At 40.7% G+C, this 19,058-nt stretch overlaps 2 protein-coding genes across 10 annotated transcripts in view; both read left to right on the forward strand.

Moving 5' to 3' along the window:
* Positions 1 to 195: 195 nt before the first annotated feature.
* as3mt (arsenite methyltransferase) lies at positions 196 to 8,972 on the forward strand. Its single transcript, XM_030740110.1, has 11 exons — positions 196 to 343; positions 649 to 697; positions 1,619 to 1,746; positions 1,829 to 1,979; positions 2,255 to 2,391; positions 2,483 to 2,552; positions 2,638 to 2,719; positions 2,792 to 2,923; positions 4,950 to 5,089; positions 5,178 to 5,300; positions 6,113 to 8,972. The coding sequence occupies exons 1-11, from the start codon at positions 327 to 329 to the stop codon at positions 6,218 to 6,220; spliced, it is 1,137 nt and encodes a 378-aa protein (XP_030595970.1). The 5' UTR covers positions 196 to 326; the 3' UTR covers positions 6,221 to 8,972.
* An 823-nt stretch (positions 8,973 to 9,795) lies between these two features.
* The window catches only part of cnnm2b (cyclin and CBS domain divalent metal cation transport mediator 2b), a 45,925-nt gene continuing 36,662 nt past the window's right edge, over positions 9,796 to 19,058 (forward strand). For 8 of the 9 annotated variants that reach the window (XM_030731831.1, XM_030731986.1, XM_030732148.1 and 5 more), the window contains exon 1: positions 9,796 to 11,415. In XM_030731831.1, coding sequence (XP_030587691.1) covers positions 9,930 to 11,415 — 1,486 coding nt within the window. In that variant the 5' untranslated portion in view covers positions 9,796 to 9,929. The remainder of the gene's footprint in view (positions 11,416 to 19,058) is intronic. The other variant, XM_030732383.1, reaches the window with a different exon arrangement.

Raw genomic sequence — 19,058 nt, forward strand, 5'->3', positions numbered from 1 at the left:
AATATATATAAAAAAAATATATATATATATATAAAAATATATATATATATATATATATATATTAAAAAAAAAATATTCCACAAGATTGCAAGTGTGTCGTCCTTGAAAATCTCCAACCTTCTATTAAACTACAAGAAAAGCGGCAAGCAGTCTGGATTGGACATTGCTGTGACTTCGGGCAGTGAGGTAGGCAGAGGGCGGGCTGTTAAACAGGAAGCTCAAACGCACAGTTCGTGAGTAAGGACCCGTGTGGAAGTTTGTCAGCACACGGACAGCACGCAGAGATTTACCCCTCTATAAACTGAACTTGGAAAGCACACGTAACCATGGACCCTGAAAAGAGGTAAGAAGAACCTAATCCTCGTACGTTATCTCATTTTCAAGTTGTAAATGTTATAAATTGAGCGAGTGGCGGCTGTCAGTTTGAACCTTCACCTTAAACGGTGTACACGGTTATTTTAAAAATAACAATAGTTACATAATATCAAGTTAAAGATTAAAATAACTTGTAATTTTGTAATGTTACATTAGTTGTAACTATAGCTACATAAATCTAAGTTAGCAGAGAGCCAGCAGTGACATATTAGTGTAAGCTAACTTGTTAACATGTATAGGGGTGGTTAATCTGTAACTATGTTCTTTTTCAAGTACGTGTGCAAAAGGATTCTCTGATAGCGCCGTCCACGTGGATGTGAAGGTAAAGTAACGCCAGACATTTGTGATACTGCTCATGACAGTGTTGTCAACTTAGCTGGATTGCAATATTTTTTATACTATTTAAACAATTAAAACTGGACCAAAGGGCAAAAAGTGACTTAAATAGAGTATAAATAAATGAAAGGACAAAAAAATAAGAATAAAATACACATAAAAATGAGTGAAGAAAAGTAGCCAGCTTATTGGTAAATGGAAGAAGATCAATTTTTACATTTTATGTAATACATTTAATCCATGTCTGGACTTCCATAGTGTTTAGTCTACTTGTATATATCTGCATGTCTTTATTGATGTAGTTTGCTGGGAATAAGGACCTTTACTTATTATGAGAATGAGATCTGAAAGTAAAAAGTCACATTTTTACTTGGCTCAGTTAAAACTGTGAATTGCAGTGTAAATAACAGAAACACTTTTGTTATTAAACTATTTCTAAGAAAAATATGACCTGCAAATCTACAAAATTCTTTCCAACTTAAATTATACAAAATTATAAAGAAAAAAACAAATGGAACCCCCCCCCCCCCCCCCAAACAAATGATAAAAAGGAAAAAGAAAACAATCTTAGCAGTAGTTGTACTCATGAACATGTTTGTGTACCATTTGTGTTTCACAGCTTGTATGGCCAGTTTCCAGTACAGCCTCTCGAGTCTAAGACAATAACAAATTCTGTCTTTTATAAACCTCAGACTATCCTTTTAGCACCATCAAAAGTGAAGACATTGCAATATCTGTATAGCAAAAATGTTTCACAGTTGGCCTCAGATTTATAAATAAATAGTGTGATGTGAACTCAGGGTTTTCTTATTGGTGTGCTGTTATTATTAGACCGTCAGCTTTGCTGAATTATACAAATCTGCTATAATGAGGAGCTACTATTACCAAGTTGTCTTTGCTGAAACAGGATTATTATGGAAAGAGGCTGAAGCATACCTCAGACCTAAAGACCAATGCCTGTGTGGCTCCAGTCCAGCCCACCCCTACCTTTATTCGCCTGGCACTGAAGAAAGTACACCCTGAAATCACTGCTAGGTTAGTGGGCTGTTGTTGATCTCTCTGTTTTTGTATCCACACTTCAAAATCACTGATCCTGATATGTTTGTATTTCCCACAGGTACTATGGCTGTGGTTTGGTTGTGCCAGAGTGCTTGGAGGGCTGCAGGATACTAGACTTGGGTAGTGGAAGTGGGAGAGACTGCTATATGTTGAGTCAGCTTGTGGGAGAGAAGGGCCATGTCACTGGTATTGACATGACTGATGTACAGGTATTGTTCATCAGTGCCACAGTATTGGCTTTATGTTTGATCAGTACGTCTCACTTGATGCTTAAAAGAAATACTTCCAAAGCTTTGTTGAACCCTGTAAATGAAAACTTTTCAACTTTTTAATTTGTAAAGACAAAACTCTGCTTTATATGGCTCTATGGCTTAAATGCAACCAAATATTTTTGGACTTCTGACAAGTAGTGCCATGTGGCAGTTAAAAATTAAAGAGGAACTCAGCAAATGGAGACTGGCATTTTTTTTTTTTTTTCTTCTAGCTTGAATTGGCCAGGACACACGTGGACTATCACATGAAAGAGTTTGGTTACAAGAAGCCAAATGTCAACTTTGTCCAGGGCTACATTGAGGCCTTAACCGATGCAGGTCTGGAAAAAGACACATTTGATATTGTCATGTAAGATGTCTTTCTGATACTTATTTATTTTCAGGCTTAATAATATGTAATCATAGAATAACAGTTTTGAACATTTTCTGCTTTTGCTTAGTTCAAACTGTGTGGTGAATCTATCTCCAGACAAGAGGAGGGTACTGGCTGAAGCTTACAAAGTACTTAAGGTACTCTGATTTCACTTTCAATATTGTTAGTAAATCTCAAACTATTAGAGCTGTTTACACATTTACATACACTTTTCCTCATTAGGCCGGCGGTGAGCTGTACTTCAGTGACATTTACTGCAATGGAAGAATAACAGAGGAAATTAAAAATCACCAAGTGTTATGGGGTGCGTCTGATTAATTTCCTTTATGCCATAAATTGACCTGTCACAATATCACAATCTGGTTTATCTTTGCAGGTGAGTGTCTTGCTGGAGCACTCTGGTGGAAGGATCTCCTGCAGTTGGCTGAAGAAGTGGGCTTCAGCCCCCCACGCCTGGTTACAGCGACTGTCGTCACTGTTAACAACAAGGAACTGCAGGACATTCTTGGTTCGACTGCTTTTTGACTTCTTTGGTTGTCTTTTGCATTGTTTGCTTCATACCAAATTACGATCACCAGCCACTTTGTTAGGTACACCTGTTTCACCTGTTCAGCTGCTCATTAATGCAAATATTCAGTCAGCCAATCACATGACACGCCAAACTTAGATACTATATAGATACATAAGTGGACAATCCAAACATTAGCTAAAATGTCTAAATTCTTGCACACCTCTATATTGTATATTGTGTATTCATCTATTCTTTTTATCTAGATGTCTACTCAGGTTAAAGAGGGTGTTGACCGTTAACAATGGCAATAATTCTGCCCTGAAGGCTGCAGCGACACTAACAGCATCCTGCATATAAAAAAAAACAACTTGATGTCCACCAAAGATTTACGGGTTTAATTAACTCAAGCTGCAATACAGTTTTGTTCCTCAAATGGCTAGAAATGAAAGGAAAATGCTTTTAAGTAGAGCAACACAGACTCACTGCCTTAACTATGTGTATGCAGACCAGTTGTGCTTATGTGCAGAGTCATCCTACAGAGGCCAATTTTCAGCCAGGAAATACCTTGACTAATTATAGAATTGGAGGGATGTTTATCATGCATATTTAATGCATACATACAGTATCTCTTACGGGCTTTAAGTAAAAAAAGCCCGTAAGAGATACTGTGGAAAACACCTGTGGATGGACAATTGTCATGTAGGCCTTTGTTTGGGCAGGAGTTTCATGATAGGTCAAGTGATCTTTATTTTCTGTGCAACAGTATTGTCCTTGGTCTTGTGGAACACTTAATGTTTTTGATAGTGTTCTCAGGTCCCCCAAAATCTTCTGACCCACATTACCTTTAGGATGGTATGAAACGCTGTAAATAGTGTTGGTAGTGGTCTGCTCTAAGTCCAGTCAATCCTTAGAGTTTAGAGCCGTGAGTTATTTGGTTTGGTGAAATGTCTCTGGAGTTGAAATCACATTAGCCTTCAGCAGCTCCTAATATTTTTTTCATCATAGAAATAGTTAACACTAACACACTATATGTATATTTTCCCTCCTTTTAGTTATTTATAACCTATTTAAGTGACTTTTTTAAAAGATATTTTTGGCCTTTTTTAGATGGTGCACAGTAGGGCTGCAACGATTAGTCAACATTGTCGACAATAAAAATAGTTGACAAATTTAATTGTCGACGAGAATAGTCGTTTTTTATTACTGTTTTTTTTTTTTTTTTACGGGGTGAGACGTCTTCCTGTCCGTTTATCTCTGGCGAGCTTCGCACATGCTTTCAGCGGCATGTTTAGTCATGGCGGCTACTGGTGAAACTGTGCCAACTTTGTTTTACAAGGACGAAAAAGTACTAAATGTTTTTTTTTGGTTGGAAAGATGGACCGTTAAAGTTATATCAGCAGCAAACCTGATTAACATTTTTGAATGAAGTATCCATCTTCCCTGTGTTTACTACCACATTTTAAATAACCTTATGCTAAATATAAAAGCTGATAGCTAAATAAGTGCCATTTCATAATTATGTAATTCATAATCCGATTAGTCGACTAATCTTTTCAATAGTTGATGACTAATCGACTATCAAAATAGTCATTAGTTGCAGCCCTAGTGCACAGTGAAGAAAAGAGAGAGGACAGTATGGAGAAGGATATAGGGGAAGACATGCAGGAAAGGGCCACAGGTTGGATGCAAATTTGGGGCACCTGCACCACAGGCATGTGGCATACATGGTCACCTGCTCATTCACTGAGCCACTCCAGCACCCCTTTAACTCACATTCAACACCTGTGGTTTCACACCTGACTGACATTACTTTAGCTTCACATCCACAATAATTATCATTCATCATCACATTTGTTATCAGAGAATCCTTTTGCTCATGTACTTTAAAAAAAAAGAAAAAAAAAAGAACATATTAGTTATAGCTTAATCCTCCAAATACATGTTACATGTATTTCAGTCAACACTACTTAGTGCTGGTTCATTCATTTGTTCATTCTTTCTTTATTTGGTGTGCTTACTATAGGGGACTTTAAGTTTGTTTCTGCCACATACCGCTTGTTCAAAGTCCCCAAAGGCAACACCAGGAACTCCAAAGTCATATATAATGGAGGTATTACAGGAGCAGAGGATAGTTTCCACTTTGACTGTCAATACACCTTCAAGGTCTGTATCTCTTGATCTAGAAGCACATTTCAATGCTTCTGCTCACACAAAGCATGTATATAATATAAGATGTGGATGTATTTTGTAGGCAAATGACGTTGTGGAGGTGGTTGGAGATGTGGCCAACATACTGACACATTCCAGATTTGCAGAGGAGTTCACTTTCCAGCCACTGGGGGGTCCCACTGGGCCCTGTGGAGTCAAACCTATGGTCAGTGTTGTGTTTAAATTCTTGGATGTGGCAGTGTCTCTTCTTTTACACATAAGGGGTCAGTATGTTTCTGGTATCAATTTGTGTGACACACCCAGAGAGCAGAGCCCCTCTGTCAAACTGTGCTCATAGACACACATGCATGCGCTTCAGGGCGCATGCTGTACATTCTCTCGCTCACGTACCCCTCAAACATACATACACACATGCACAAGCACAAGGTCAAGCAGCTGTCTTGGACTCATAACCAGACTGTGGAGTCATGCTGGGGAACCTTGAACAAGAAGGAATGTTCTTCTCTCAGCTAATGGAATACCATTTTATAAGGACTTACGGTCATTTTATGCAAATACAAATCTAACAATACTTTTTTTTAACAAACAATTAAATACTAATAATAGATTTTTTCTGATATTAGAAATAGAAGTAAAATAGAAATTGTAAAGGCTTATCAAAATCTACACCATTATTTACCATTTGCACTGCCACCTGAATTGAAATTATGTCTGAAAGAGTTTTCTCTATCCTTTATAGCAATGTGGTGATAATCATACTAGAGAGCCTTTGGTCTTATTCACAGAAAGATCAGCTACTCTGAAACTGTGAATTAATGAACAACCATTGACTGATAAAATAAGCACAGAGCCATAAAAGAACTTGATGTATAAGAGTTTGTATTCTTCTGGTTACTTTTTATTTATTTTTTAAAACCTTCCTTACAGGGATTTTGGATGAAACACAAATATTACATAATACATGAATGTAACTGGGTGCTTGTTCTCCTAATGTTTCTGCTTTGCTTATTCATACAGGTTGGCATTGAGGACCCTTTCGAGCTGGCCCTTCAGTTGGGTGTGCAAGGCCCCGGTGCAGTCACAGGGGGATGCTGCAGCACACAGTCTGCTGGCTGCTGCAAATAATGGTGGGATGAGCACAGAAAAGTACAGGTCCAGCATCATACCCACTAATGCAGCTGCACCTTTATAATGCCTTATGCAGATAAATTATCTTGTACCCTGTTAATAATTTTGATTAAACTTCCATAAGTTCATTAGGCATGATCATTTGCCTTGTTGATATTTCATTGCAGGGCACTTGAAGTCCTGTGCTGTAGATCCTAGTGGTGTGGATCAGTGAATTGATTTCTTGTTCACTCCTAGCATACAGATTGATGTCATTCATGTAGAGGAGGTGGCTGAGGATTGCTCTATTCCATAGTTGGCATCCATAGCCACACTTGTTCATGATCTGGCTAAATGAGTTCAGGCCTATGCAGAACAGCAGTGGGGACAGAATGTCTCTTTAGTAAATCCAACACTTGATGGTAACTTGTGGACTTGGTTTGAAGTTGGCCTCTGGTGTTGCTCTCCACATCCCCATAGAGTCCCGGATGAAGACTGTTAGAGTCCTATCGATCTTGTACAGTTCTAGGCATTTCAGGATCCATGTGTGAGGCATTGAGTCATAGACTTTCTTGTAATTAAACTTGCAGCGCAGAGGTTGATCAGTCTGGCCTTACAGTCTTGACTGACTGCTCTCTCTACCAGTAGCTGGTGTTTTGCTCCCCTGGTATCTCTGCCAGTTCCTTTCTGGGCCCTACTCGTGTATTGAACCATGTACCTGCTCATCTTACCTGCTATGATGCCTGACAGTAACCACAACATGGAAACTCCTGTCAGGCATCATAGCAGCAGGTTACTGGGTGGAAGTTGGATGGGATTGGGCCCTTTTGGGGATCCTTGGGGATCAGGACTGTTTGGCCTTTGGTCAGCCATTCTGGGTGTGTCTTGGCCTCTAGCAGCTGGTTCATTTATGCTGCCAGGCACTCATGGAGTGCAGTTAGCTTCTTTATGTCAGGAGGTATGAATCATGTCAGGGCCTGGTGCTGTCCAATTCCTCATACGTGAGACTCTTTCTTGAATGTCACTGTGCCACTGTGATGGTTACTGGAGCCTGTTAAGGAAGGCTGCTGTGTTCTGCTAATAGGTCCACTAGCCACTGAGCACTGGTGTTGTGTGTTTCATCCTTCTTCCATATGCTCTTCCAGTATTGATCCATCTCTAGCCTTGATGGGGGTCTGTTCTCATATTATTCCCTTGCCACTGAGAGTAAATTTTGGATGGTTCAGTGGAGAACATCTGGATTATTCTCCTGGCTTCTATCTCTCTGGCATACCTCCTCAGGCAGTTAGCCAAGGCTGTGATTCTCTGCTTGGCAGTTTCTAAGGCCTCAGGTATGGAGAGCTTGCTATACTTCTTAGGCACCCCTCTCTTCATCACACCTTTCTGCAGCTCTAATAGCTGGCTAACTTCCCTCCAGGCTGCCTTGAGCTTAGCTTCTAACCATCTTTTCCATGGGGGGTACTGCTCCTTGTGGCTTATAGCAATGCATCTCAAGGATCAACTGACTGATTTCAGAGATGGGAAAAGTAGGGATTGTCTGTAGTGCTGAATTTGCATTATCTCATAGACTTTCAGCGGGGACTATCGGTGTGTGTGTGTGTGTGTGTGTGTGTGTGTGTGAGAGAGAGAGAGAGAGAGTATATGTATTTTTTTTTTTTTTTCCTTGGGCTCACAAGTTAATTACTTGCACAAAGAATAAACATCTTATGTGCACAACATAATTTAATAGATATTGATATCTCAAACAACTTCAGATGCACCCGGCCAGCAAATAATGGAGACAACTCAGCTAATCATGTTTTTGTTTCACTTCAGAATGGGCTACAATGCAGTTACATGAAGTCATCATTTGCGTCACATACTAAAGGACTGTGTGAAGTGTAAGGCCTGCAGAGAAATGAGTCCTACTAATGACGATCAAAAATTTCCATTGTATGTGCCAGTTTAAGGAGCCAGCATATGATTCAGGGCTGCTCAGAAAAATAAATAATCTCACATCAAAAACTTATAGTTTGTGTTTGTAAGAGCTGACAAGAGTATGGTGGTTTATATTGGTAACTGAGGTGGCTGTTAAATTTCTTGTACCAACTATTTTTTTTAATCAAGGTTAGGAGGGTTTAGTTTGCTATAATGTCAAGAAATAAAAAACAGTTAAAACTGAAGAGATTTGTTCCCCACTTCTAGTTTTCAGTGCTGCTATACGTTGGTTTTGTTTGAGCTGCTGTTAAATAAAAGGCCACAGAAAATATTCGGAGGGCTGACACTGGTCCATAGGCCACACTTTGAGTACCCTTGCTGTAAATGGTCTTGTTCAGACAAGATACCGATATCACTTTGAGGGACTTCAAGTGGTTTGCAAGTGCTCCCAGTAATATTTTATTTAAAAAATAAATAAATAATCCCACATAGTAACAGTTTAATAATCTAATTATATTTGATAGATAAAATGACAACTTTATAGGAAGACAAAATTCAAGTACCAAATTTAAAACCTTTAAACAACCTTGGACAGTAGTAAAACTTGTAGAAAAATAAATAAATAAATACTTCAGGATCTTATTCATCTATGCCTCATTTTTTCATTTGCCTACATAGTCTTCTTATGTTCATATCCATAAGACTTACATCCTTTATCAGCACTTTTCCTTAAGAAACTTTTAGTTTTTAGTAAATCAGTACTAAATTGTCTTGTAGACTGTGTTTACGGGTCTGGCTTTAGGATGTGCTTCAACAACAGTCTACTAATTAATTCGTGCTTTGTGTCTATTATTTGTTATTTCTGTTAAGAGACAATAAAAGTTAACTGATAAACTGACTGTCCTATTTTTGTCTTTGTGTCTATGGTTTATGATTTAATGGGTTCTTTCCAAAAGTACAAATCCACATTTTTATTTCAGAAAAGCTTTGATTGGAGGGCACCAGTTCCAGCCACGGTGGTCAGGATGTCTCTTTCCAGTCTCATTTTAAATTTGAAGGAGAAAGAATTAATAAGGTGCTAAGAAGTAAATAAATACTATTTCTGTTAAAGAAATTGTACTTATTTTTATTACACATCCTAATGTCTTCAGTTTGAATGTTTTTTTTTGGGGGGGGGGGGCACTTTATCCTCTTTAAATTAGTCTAAAAACATATTTCTCTTCCCTGCAATAGTTAATATCTAACCGAGAGATTATATAGATACTGCTGCGTTTGGTGGGAATAGAGGGGGTTCCAGCATGCAGTATGATGGGTTGCAACAGCAAAAAAACAAATTATGTCACAACCTTAGACAGTCCCGACATAGATCTAACATGTATTTATTTTTGTAAGTCTTTAATCTTTGCATATTTCATTTTTTTAATAAAACATTTAAACTAGTTACTGTGGATGTCTTCTCTAGCATGATATGTTTTAAGAAGTCACGAGTAAAGTCCTATCTGTCTCTTAACATGAGGTGCACTTGTTTTGGAATTTGATTCGCCAAGGAGGCTGCGGACGCCCCGCCTCCCGGCAAGCGGAACCTCCTGATTGGTCGTCACCGTCGCCTGTATCGGGGACACCAGGGGAGGCACGAGTTGGCCCGTAAGCCTGCGCTCGCGAGTCATCAGTGTCGGACACGTAGTGGGAACGAGCAGGTCCTGATGCACAAGTCACGGCAACCCTGGGCGGAGATGAAGGCGGACTCCGACTGGCTCTGATTTTTAAAAGCCCTTTTCATTCAGGAGGTTGGTTGCCAGTTGTTATCAATATGGCAGATCCGTTATCCCAAGCACCCACCACTGCAAAAATGGCGTCACTTAACCGGGTCCGAGCTTTGGCGATGATTTTCTTAACTGTCACTGGCTGTTGTGTCACCCCGACAAGTGGCAAGGAAGGGTCCGAGGAGACCGTCATCATAGGGCTCCGACTTGAGGACACGGACGACATTTCCTTCATGGATAAGGGCTACCTGAGGGTGAGTGAGCGCTCTCGGGTGAAATTAAGAGTGTACGGGCAGAACATCAACAACGAGACCTGGTCCAAAATTGCTTTCACGGAATATGAGCGGAGCCGGGCGGTAGGGAGCATTGACAGCTCCTCGGGGGATAACCAGAGCCAGGAGGACTCGTCCGGCTTGCATCCCTGTGGTATTAGGACTTCGGATATAATTATTTTGCCCAACATCATCCTGAATCGAAAGACATCCGGAATAGTTGAAATTGAGGTTAAACCTCTGCGAAAGACGGAGAGGAGTAAAGCGTATTACCTTTGCATCGCCACCTCAACACCGGCCGTGGCCGGGATGCACGACCCGTGGACGGAGAACACCTGGATCTACCACGATGGGGATGACACCAAAGTGATAGTGGTGGAGGAGAAAAAGTTTCTGCTGCCTTTCTGGCTCCAGGTCATTTTCATCTCCATGTTGCTTTGCCTGTCCGGTATGTTCAGCGGGCTGAACCTGGGGCTCATGGCTCTGGACCCCATGGAGCTCCAAATAGTGCAGAACTGCGGCACGGAAAGGGAGAAAAATTACGCCAAAAAAATAGAGCCGGTCAGGAGCCAAGGGAATTATTTGCTTTGCTCTCTTCTGCTCGGGAACGTGTTAGTGAACACCACGCTGACCATCCTGCTGGATGATATTGCCGGTTCCGGCTTGATTGCTGTGGTCATGTCCACCATTGGAATAGTCATTTTTGGGGAAATCGTTCCCCAGGCCATCTGCTCCAGGCACGGCCTCGCTGTGGGCGCCAACACCATATTCCTCACCAAGTTTTTCATGCTGCTTACCTTCCCTGCGTCCTACCCGGTAAGCAAGCTGCTCGACTACCTGCTCGGACAGGAGATAGGAACAGTGTACAACAGAGAGAAGCTTCTGGAGATGCTGCGCGTCACGGACCCCTACAACGATCTAGTGAAAGAGGAGCTGAACATAATCCAGGGCGCGCTGGAGCTGAGGACTAAGACCGTGGAGGACGTGATGACACCGCTGAGGGATTGCTTCATGATCCCCGGGGATGCAACCCTGGACTTCAATACCATGTCAGAGATCATGAAGAGCGGCTACACGCGCATCCCAGTGTTCGAGGGCGAGAGGTCCAATATAGTGGATCTGCTCTTCGTCAAAGACCTGGCCTTCGTGGACCCAGATGATTGCACCCCGCTCAAAACCATCACAAAGTTTTACAGCCACCCGCTGCATTTTGTGTTCAATGACACCAAGCTGGACGCAATGCTGGAGGAGTTTAAAAAAGGTAAGACCGACAGTTACACATAAACCTTTGACACCTTTTGGATTATGTCTGTTAATAGGCTGGTCTTTCACTTGACCACCCCTTTCCTTGGATAAGAGAAGGTACTCACATGAGTTACGTAATAAAGTTTATGATACAAGGAGTTACAGGTTAACCTTTCAACACTGAGTGCTTGTGCTGCATGTATAGGTCAAATGTCTAAAATCAGATATTAAGCAATAAAAGGAGGAAGAGGAATTCTTTGCCCCTTTCAAGATTACATTTCTTGTAGTGAAGGAAAAAGAGATGGGGGAGGATGGGTGCAAGGATTATTTTTGCCTCAGACAGCACTGAATGGTGAGGTGTAGTTGCACCATCTTCACAGGTCACTTCCTGTAAAGGGGAGAAGCTGGTGTCCTTATCGTTCTCCATCACTTCCATTAAGTGTTAACGTTCACACGCTCTCTCTCCTCCTGCTTTTCCTCCTTTTACCTTGCCCTCCACTTGTTCAACCTTTTTCACTCTCTCCCCTTCCTTTCATCTCTCCCTCTCTCATTTGTAAATGTATTAGGACATGTGGGAATGGTGCAGCGGCAGTGCTAAGGTTATCAGGTAGGGGCATCTTGTTTGAGAACCTGCTTAAATCCCTGTCTGCCTCTCTCCCTTGCTTCAGAGTGATGGTGGCGATAACTCTAATTTTTTTTTTTTTTTTTTTGGTCCAGTCCTGGAATGCAGTCGTGTGGATAATGAATAACAGCCTCTAACACCCTCAAGCCCCCCATGTGCTGTGTGTATTTGTATGCACATGGCGTTTGAGAAAGATGTTTACCTCACCCTTGGTTTATCTGATGTTTTGCATAGCCAACCCCCTCACTGTTGTTGCTTCTGACTAAGTTATTCCCGGAAGGATCTGTAGATTTAGTACTGGACTGGACTGATGCATACACAGACACACCTGTCAGCAGCTGATTTATTGACACTTAAAAATGTGGAAAAAAAATCATGATTGTTGTGTGCTCATTGGAATATTCGCTTTACTTTAAGAGGATTAATTGGGAGGAAAAACTGAACAAATCAGTGAGCTCCATTACCAGAAATTAGGTGTAGTTCCTGTGCCAAATTAGTATTACATAATATACTATTTGGGGGGTGTTTGTTTATTTGTTTTCATCACAGCTGACCAGTCGCAGACATGCACCAGTTTTCTGAGTAAACAGAGGAAGTTCACCATCCTGTTATATTATTAGAATACTAAGATCACCAGATATGAGCAGCTTATCTCACAGCATCTATTATTATATGTCTCTGTTGTGACTGTGAACATCTGATGGTTAAAAATTTCTGTGTTACAACCTTTTAGTGAATGTTTTTTAGGTTTGTGTTTACTTGTGTTCGTGTGTGTGTTGGTGTACACAACAGACCTGAAACCACGAGCCACTTCATTGATAAGTAAGTTTGTGGAAAATTAACTTGCAACTGTTTCGAAGAAAATAATTGGATCATTGATTCATTAGTTGCACCCATAATTCAGTGACACAGAAACTTGTACTAAGTGTTTATTTTTTTTAAGTTAGTGACATTTCCTCCTTGTGGAAGCGAAGGAGGAAATGTCATGTTCCACGCTGATGCAGTTTTAATGATTAATTACACTACTGTATCGTTTGCTTTGACAGAAAATCCCAAACTGATCTGAGTTTTCTGCTCTTTTTAATGAGATGCATCAGGCCACGGCTTATCTCAGCTGTCATGGGATAAGAGGTGGGGTACACCCTTGACTGGTCACCAGATTATCTCAGGGCTAACACAGAGAGAAAAGGACTACCATTTATGCCTACAACCAGTTTAGAATTACAAATTAATGTGCGTGGAGAGTACAGGGAGAACATGCATACACCAAACAGAAAGACGCCAGCCAGATGGCTGTCTCGAACCCAGGACTCTCTTGCTGTGAGCTGACAGTGCTAACCACTGCACAACTGTGCCACTCATGCACACGTTTCTTTAGAGCCATTCATCAATTTGTGCACAGGATGTAGTTCTGGTTGTGGAGTTTAAAATATCTACACGCACCTCATCAAATTCTCTGGCGCATCAGCTCATTTTCCCTCTGCAGTAACCAAACACTTGCTACATATCTAACACTGATTTTATGTTTAAATAAAAATTGTTGTCACTGGCCTAAGCAGCCATGGCGTACTTTGGTTTGAAATACTTACAGGTAAAAATGTTAGGCAAATAATGCAGTAATGTAAAACGTTCATTTTGCATATGTTAGGAAAAAGAGAGTGTTTTAAGTAATTCAGCTCTATTTATCTCAGATATGCTTGTAAATGGGTAACCAGGTGTATCTATTTATAGTAGTTAGTTGCAATTTGTGCTTTCTGTTCACATCCTCCCACTAAAAGACGCATGCATTAAATTTTCGCGTCACTACACCTGCATACTTATAAACTCATAAACGTTCAGCTCTGGTGGGTATAGTGGCAGTGCTGCTCTCATTGCACCAGAGGGGAATTCAAGGGAGGCAAGTCATAAGCAACTGTTGTAGGGAGGGCTGGAGGGTCAAAGTTTCCAGTCAATCTGGCTCTGTTCACAGTACATGCTCAGTTCAAAGTGCTTTGTATTGTAAGTCATTGTTAATTAATTTGATGCCGCTTGTGGAGCTGCATAGTCGTTTGGAGTCTGTTACCACCAAAAAAACCCAAAACAAAGCAAAACAAAAAAAAAACACCCCAAAACATCCCACTCATGATTGAGATTGTGCTTGGACAACTGCTGCTGCTTTGCATTGGACCAGAACTTTTTTTGGACAAGTTAGTTCCTCTTCACAGTTGTTGATTTGTAGGAGATGATTTCAGGCTGTACAGCATTACATAATTCACTGCAATGCTCATTTTACCCTTTGTTAAGCTTTAAAACATTCTCAGAAATGCTCATTTTACTCAAAATATAGAGGAGCCACCATAACCAATGTGTGTGCTCCTGCTTATGTTTCTTTTGTAGCTCCATCAAGGCCCTAGGTCAAGGGTTACATACATGAGATTCATACAAGAGGTATTTAATGTAGGCGGACACACTTCTGGAAACTTCTGACCCCTTCATTAATTGCTCTCCATCTGTGACTGCAACAATTACTGTCATCTGGGGGTTTCTTGTCAAGCTGCAGGTTTACCCGTTAATGAGTGGGTCAGTGAGTGCCTTTTGGGACAAAACCAAGTAGTTGAGGCAAAAACAAGAATTTAGCTGCCCTTCTGACTTCCAGTTATGTGTAATATTCCCGAAAGTTAGTCGCTTCATCACATGCAGTGCTTCAAGCTTATTGAGAGGAGGAATGGATTTACCATAGGCATGAGAGCTCAAATCCGGTTATACACAGGTATTCATCTATACCACTCTGCTTTCTGCCTCTGGGGAAGGCAGGCCACTTGTTCAGCATCAGGTGCACCGGCGCTTTAGAGTTAGTTTGTCTTATCTCTTATTTGCAAATTGTGTGTGTGATTTAGTTACTCTGCTGCCTGCTGGTGTAAATATAGTCTTTCGTATGTATACTGTTATGGCATGCCTACAAGCTATTATGAAGAAGTGATCATTCCCTGCCACATTCCTCCGCGACAGCAGCCCACTCATCTGAATACCTTTTCTGCTGTTAAATGACCAAAATTTCATTCAACTGTGTTCTCTTAAATTCAACCACTTTCCTAGCCTAGACTATGCTGTATATTCTTCACTGTTTGAGAGTAAAGCCCCCTGTGTAAGAGAGCCTGCATGAGGATTGGCACGTCTTTAACTAGTTCCCTAATTGCTGCAATATAGGCCAATCTATGCTTAATTCAGATTCAGCAGCCTTCACAGGCTCTTTGCTCAGGACTTTGTCTTAAAGTGAAACTCATTTTTCTCTCTTTCGGCCTTGTTGAAATACTGACAGCAGTTTGTGTGTGTGAGTGTTTTTTTGTTGTTGTGTTTTTTTAATGGTTTTATCCTTTCTGGGGGTTTGTGTGGAGCATATCAGAGCAAATGTCTAAAAAGCGTGTTGGATTGTTTGCCTGGTAACCCTTGGTGTTTAACGCTGCAACAAGTGTTGGGATTAAATGGCATCGTGTTGGTAAGAACACTTAATGTTTCCTGATGAGGGACACCCCTTTGAACTCAGCGCGACTTCTTCTGCCAGCTGCTCACTTTATCAGAACTAATTACCTCGAATCAAGGGTTGTCTGCATTTCACTATACTTGGTGTTACAGGAGACGGCATTATTTGTAGATTTTCTCTTGAGTGGAATGCAACATCATTAAAAAAAAAAACTCGGCACTTGAATGTTGCATGTACATGTTACCATCAGAGTAATGTAGTGCGTTAAGCACACTGACAGATACTGGTAATTTATAACCAACATTTATTTATTATTTAAACACTATTATTTTATAATCATATGACTTGTGTTTTCTGCTTATTTATTCAGGCACCTGTCTGCATGGTTTATGAGAACAAATATTATTCACTTGTGGTAAACATATTCCTCTGTTTCCGCAAGCCCTTTAGGAGGTCTTTAAGAAGGAAGCCAGAAAACCTCTGTTGTAGTAACCCGTTGTTTGGTAACATTTTGTTTGGGATTCAGTTTAAAGGCCCACACAAGCCGTTAATGCATGTTTTAGCCTGTTTACTAAAAGTCATGAATAACTCACTGTCAGCAGATTTTCCAGCACTTGAGGAAGGTTTGGAGAAGCCTCCTGAAAGCACTTTTGGTAATCCATCACAGTGAAATTTTCTTTGCCTTTATTTTTTATCAAGGCGGTGTCTGACAAAGGGTTTTTCTAGTTGACTGGTTGCCGTTAGTTCATGCAGTTAGTTAGCGTACTGTTGCTGAGTGATCCAGCCATGTCATTTATTCATTTAATTATTTGGGGCCATCGGAAAATTGTTTGAGTTTTTGAGAAAGAGGAGTATATATAGTAAACACGGTGCTACATTACAGAGAATTATTTAATAACTACCCTTTAAAGGACACCTGCTAAGGACACCTGTGTAAGCATTAGTAATTCTACGTGTGCCGCAGTAACCAGGATGCAGACTGATTACCTAATGTGAGAATGAGTGACCATGCTCATTGCACACTTTAGGCTGCTACTTACATGTTTCACATGATAAGCTGTCTTTGTGGTGGATTAATGAACTACAGAGTGTGCACATCACTTTCTTAGGGTTATCACTGGACCAAACTTTGTATTTTCTGGTTGACCAAATAAATAAATCTAAATCTATCTAATAACTGAATGAACCAGCAATGCAAACAAAAATGTCTGTCCGTGGCTAATCTGGGATCTCTCTAGTGTACTTACTTAAGCCTTGGTTATACTCTGTTGTGAGCACAGACACGTAGAATGTATAAGGGCTCCATGGAGTACAGTACTTCTGGAGGGAATGTCCACTTTTTCAGGCCTATAGCATAGCCAGAATTGCCGGATAACTGGTAGTTGCCGATCAGTTCGCTAGTCATTGTTTACAACTGCAGATACATTTTTTTTTTTAAATTGTTAAATTGTCATTGGACGATAACTGATGTTGTCAAGATTTTATCTCGGCAAGTGCAATCCAGTTTTGCTCGCCACACAGAATGCTTTCCTGCATATATCCAAAGTCTCCTCAGATTGGTCAGTACAATTCAAGAACACAAAAATAAACAGAAAGCTTTTGGGACCAAAAATATATTCTTTATTTTCCCTGCGACTTATCAGCTATTCCTCGCATTGATTACTTTTGATCCCCAAGGCTATCATCTTATTTATTATTTTTTTCCCAGCAGGGACAATTTTTAAGTTTTGTTAGTGAATTCAAGTCCATTCATCCATTTTTTTCCACGTATTTTTTTTTTAATATGTGGGAATGCGTTTCAGTGCACCCTAACTAACTAGTGTGAAACATATGGTGTTGCTTAATGCCACATTGTGTTCACCAGCCTGTTGCTAAACTTTACCTCATTCAGACCATCACTGTGATAGTCAGCTAACTCTGGTTCAAAATTATCCTCTGAAGCTGGGTTAGACACAGGTCAGATGCTTTCAGGTGCTAGAAATAAATTGATTAAAAAATGGAAAATAATGGCATTGAGACTCCTTGTTGAAAAAAGTGGGGGAGGGTGATAGAAAGGACAAAGAACTAGAAATGTTGGAGATCAAGAGAGTGCACCTTGTGTAAATATGCACAGCCGAGAACAGAGGTGCAGAGTTGGATGATAAGAGAAAAGAAGCTACATGAGATGTCAGTAAACACATCCACCATCTCATGGATTACTGGCTGCCTGACAGACAGGCCGTTGCATGTGTAATTAGGCAGTGCTCTGTTTGGTGATGCACAATATTGGAGCTCCGCAAGGGATTATGCTCTCTCTATTCCTGTTCACCTTGTACACTTCATACTTTCAGTACAGCTCCGAGTCATGCCACCTACAGAAATGCTGTGACGGTTCTCTAGTGGTTGGATGTTTACGTGACAGAAGGAGCAGTACAAAGCGCTAGTGAATGATTTTGCGGAATGGTCTGGGAGGAACTATTTGCTTCTGAATGTGAATAAGACCAGAAAGATGGTTATCAACTTCAGAAGGAAGAGGATGGCTACATGATCCGTGTCTATCCTGGGACAGGATGTTGATGTAGCAGAGAAGTACAAGTACCTGGGCTGAAGTGGAAGGCAAGCACAGAGGCTCTATACAAAAAGGGGATCAGCAGACTCTATTTCCTAAGGAAGCTGAGATCCCTCAATATATCTAGCCAATGAAGGCGATTTTCAATGAGTTAATTGTGGTGAGCACAGTGTATTTTGCTGTGGTCTGCTGGGAGAGCACCATCAGAGCTGGTGACACCAACAGCCTGAATAAACTGATTAGTAAGACTGGCTCTCTGATTGGCTGCAAACTGCAGCCTTTGAAGCTGTGGTGTAGAGGAGGTCACTGAACAAACTGTTATCCATCATGGATAATCCTGACCACCCTCTGCACCACTTACTCTCTGTAATCCATTTGTCTATTATTATTATTATTATTATTATTATTATAAATCCACCTCCTGTCTTTTTGCTAGGGCCCCTGTCTCTAAACCATACATGATAGCAGGTTTCACTACCATCTTGTTTTTTTGTTTTTTATTATTATTATTTACCAGGTAAAATGTTTGCGAACCAGTTCTCATTTACAAACCTTCCCTTTTACTCTTGCTGCTATCTTTCTGTCACAAATCACACAACACTTGTTTCCACCCACTCCACCATGCCTGCACTCTCTTCTTCACCTCTCTTGTGCACCTGCCATTGCTTTGAACCTGAACCCCAGGTATTTAAACTCAGCCACCTTCACTACCTCTCCTCCTTGCTTCTTCACTGTTACAACTGTCTACCTCTCATTGACACACATTTATTCTGTTTTGCTTCTACTGACTTTCATTTCTCTTCTCTCCAGTGCATACCTCCACCTCTCCAGACTCTCTTCTACCTGCTCCCTACTCTCACTACAGATCACAGTGTGGTCTGCGAACATCATAGTTCATGGAGACTCCTGCCTGACCTCATCTGTCAACCTGTCCAACACCATTGCAAACGATAAAGGGCTCAGAACCAATCCCTGATACAGTCCCACCTCCACCTTGAACCCATCTGTCACTCCTACCACGTAACACTG

This window comes from Archocentrus centrarchus, chromosome 1, assembly GCF_007364275.1.
Source record: "Archocentrus centrarchus isolate MPI-CPG fArcCen1 chromosome 1, fArcCen1, whole genome shotgun sequence".
Lineage (NCBI taxonomy): Eukaryota > Metazoa > Chordata > Actinopteri > Cichliformes > Cichlidae > Archocentrus > Archocentrus centrarchus.

What these genes read in the sequence shown, in the direction of transcription:
- as3mt (XM_030740110.1), top strand. An exon ending in CACCCTGAAATCACTGCTAG is followed by an intron (nt 1,747 to 1,828) that starts GTTAGTGGGCTG and finishes TATTTCCCACAG; the next exon opens with GTACTATGGCTGTGGTTTGG. An exon ending in CCTGTGGAGTCAAACCTATG is followed by an intron (nt 5,301 to 6,112) that starts GTCAGTGTTGTG and finishes TTATTCATACAG; the next exon opens with GTTGGCATTGAGGACCCTTT.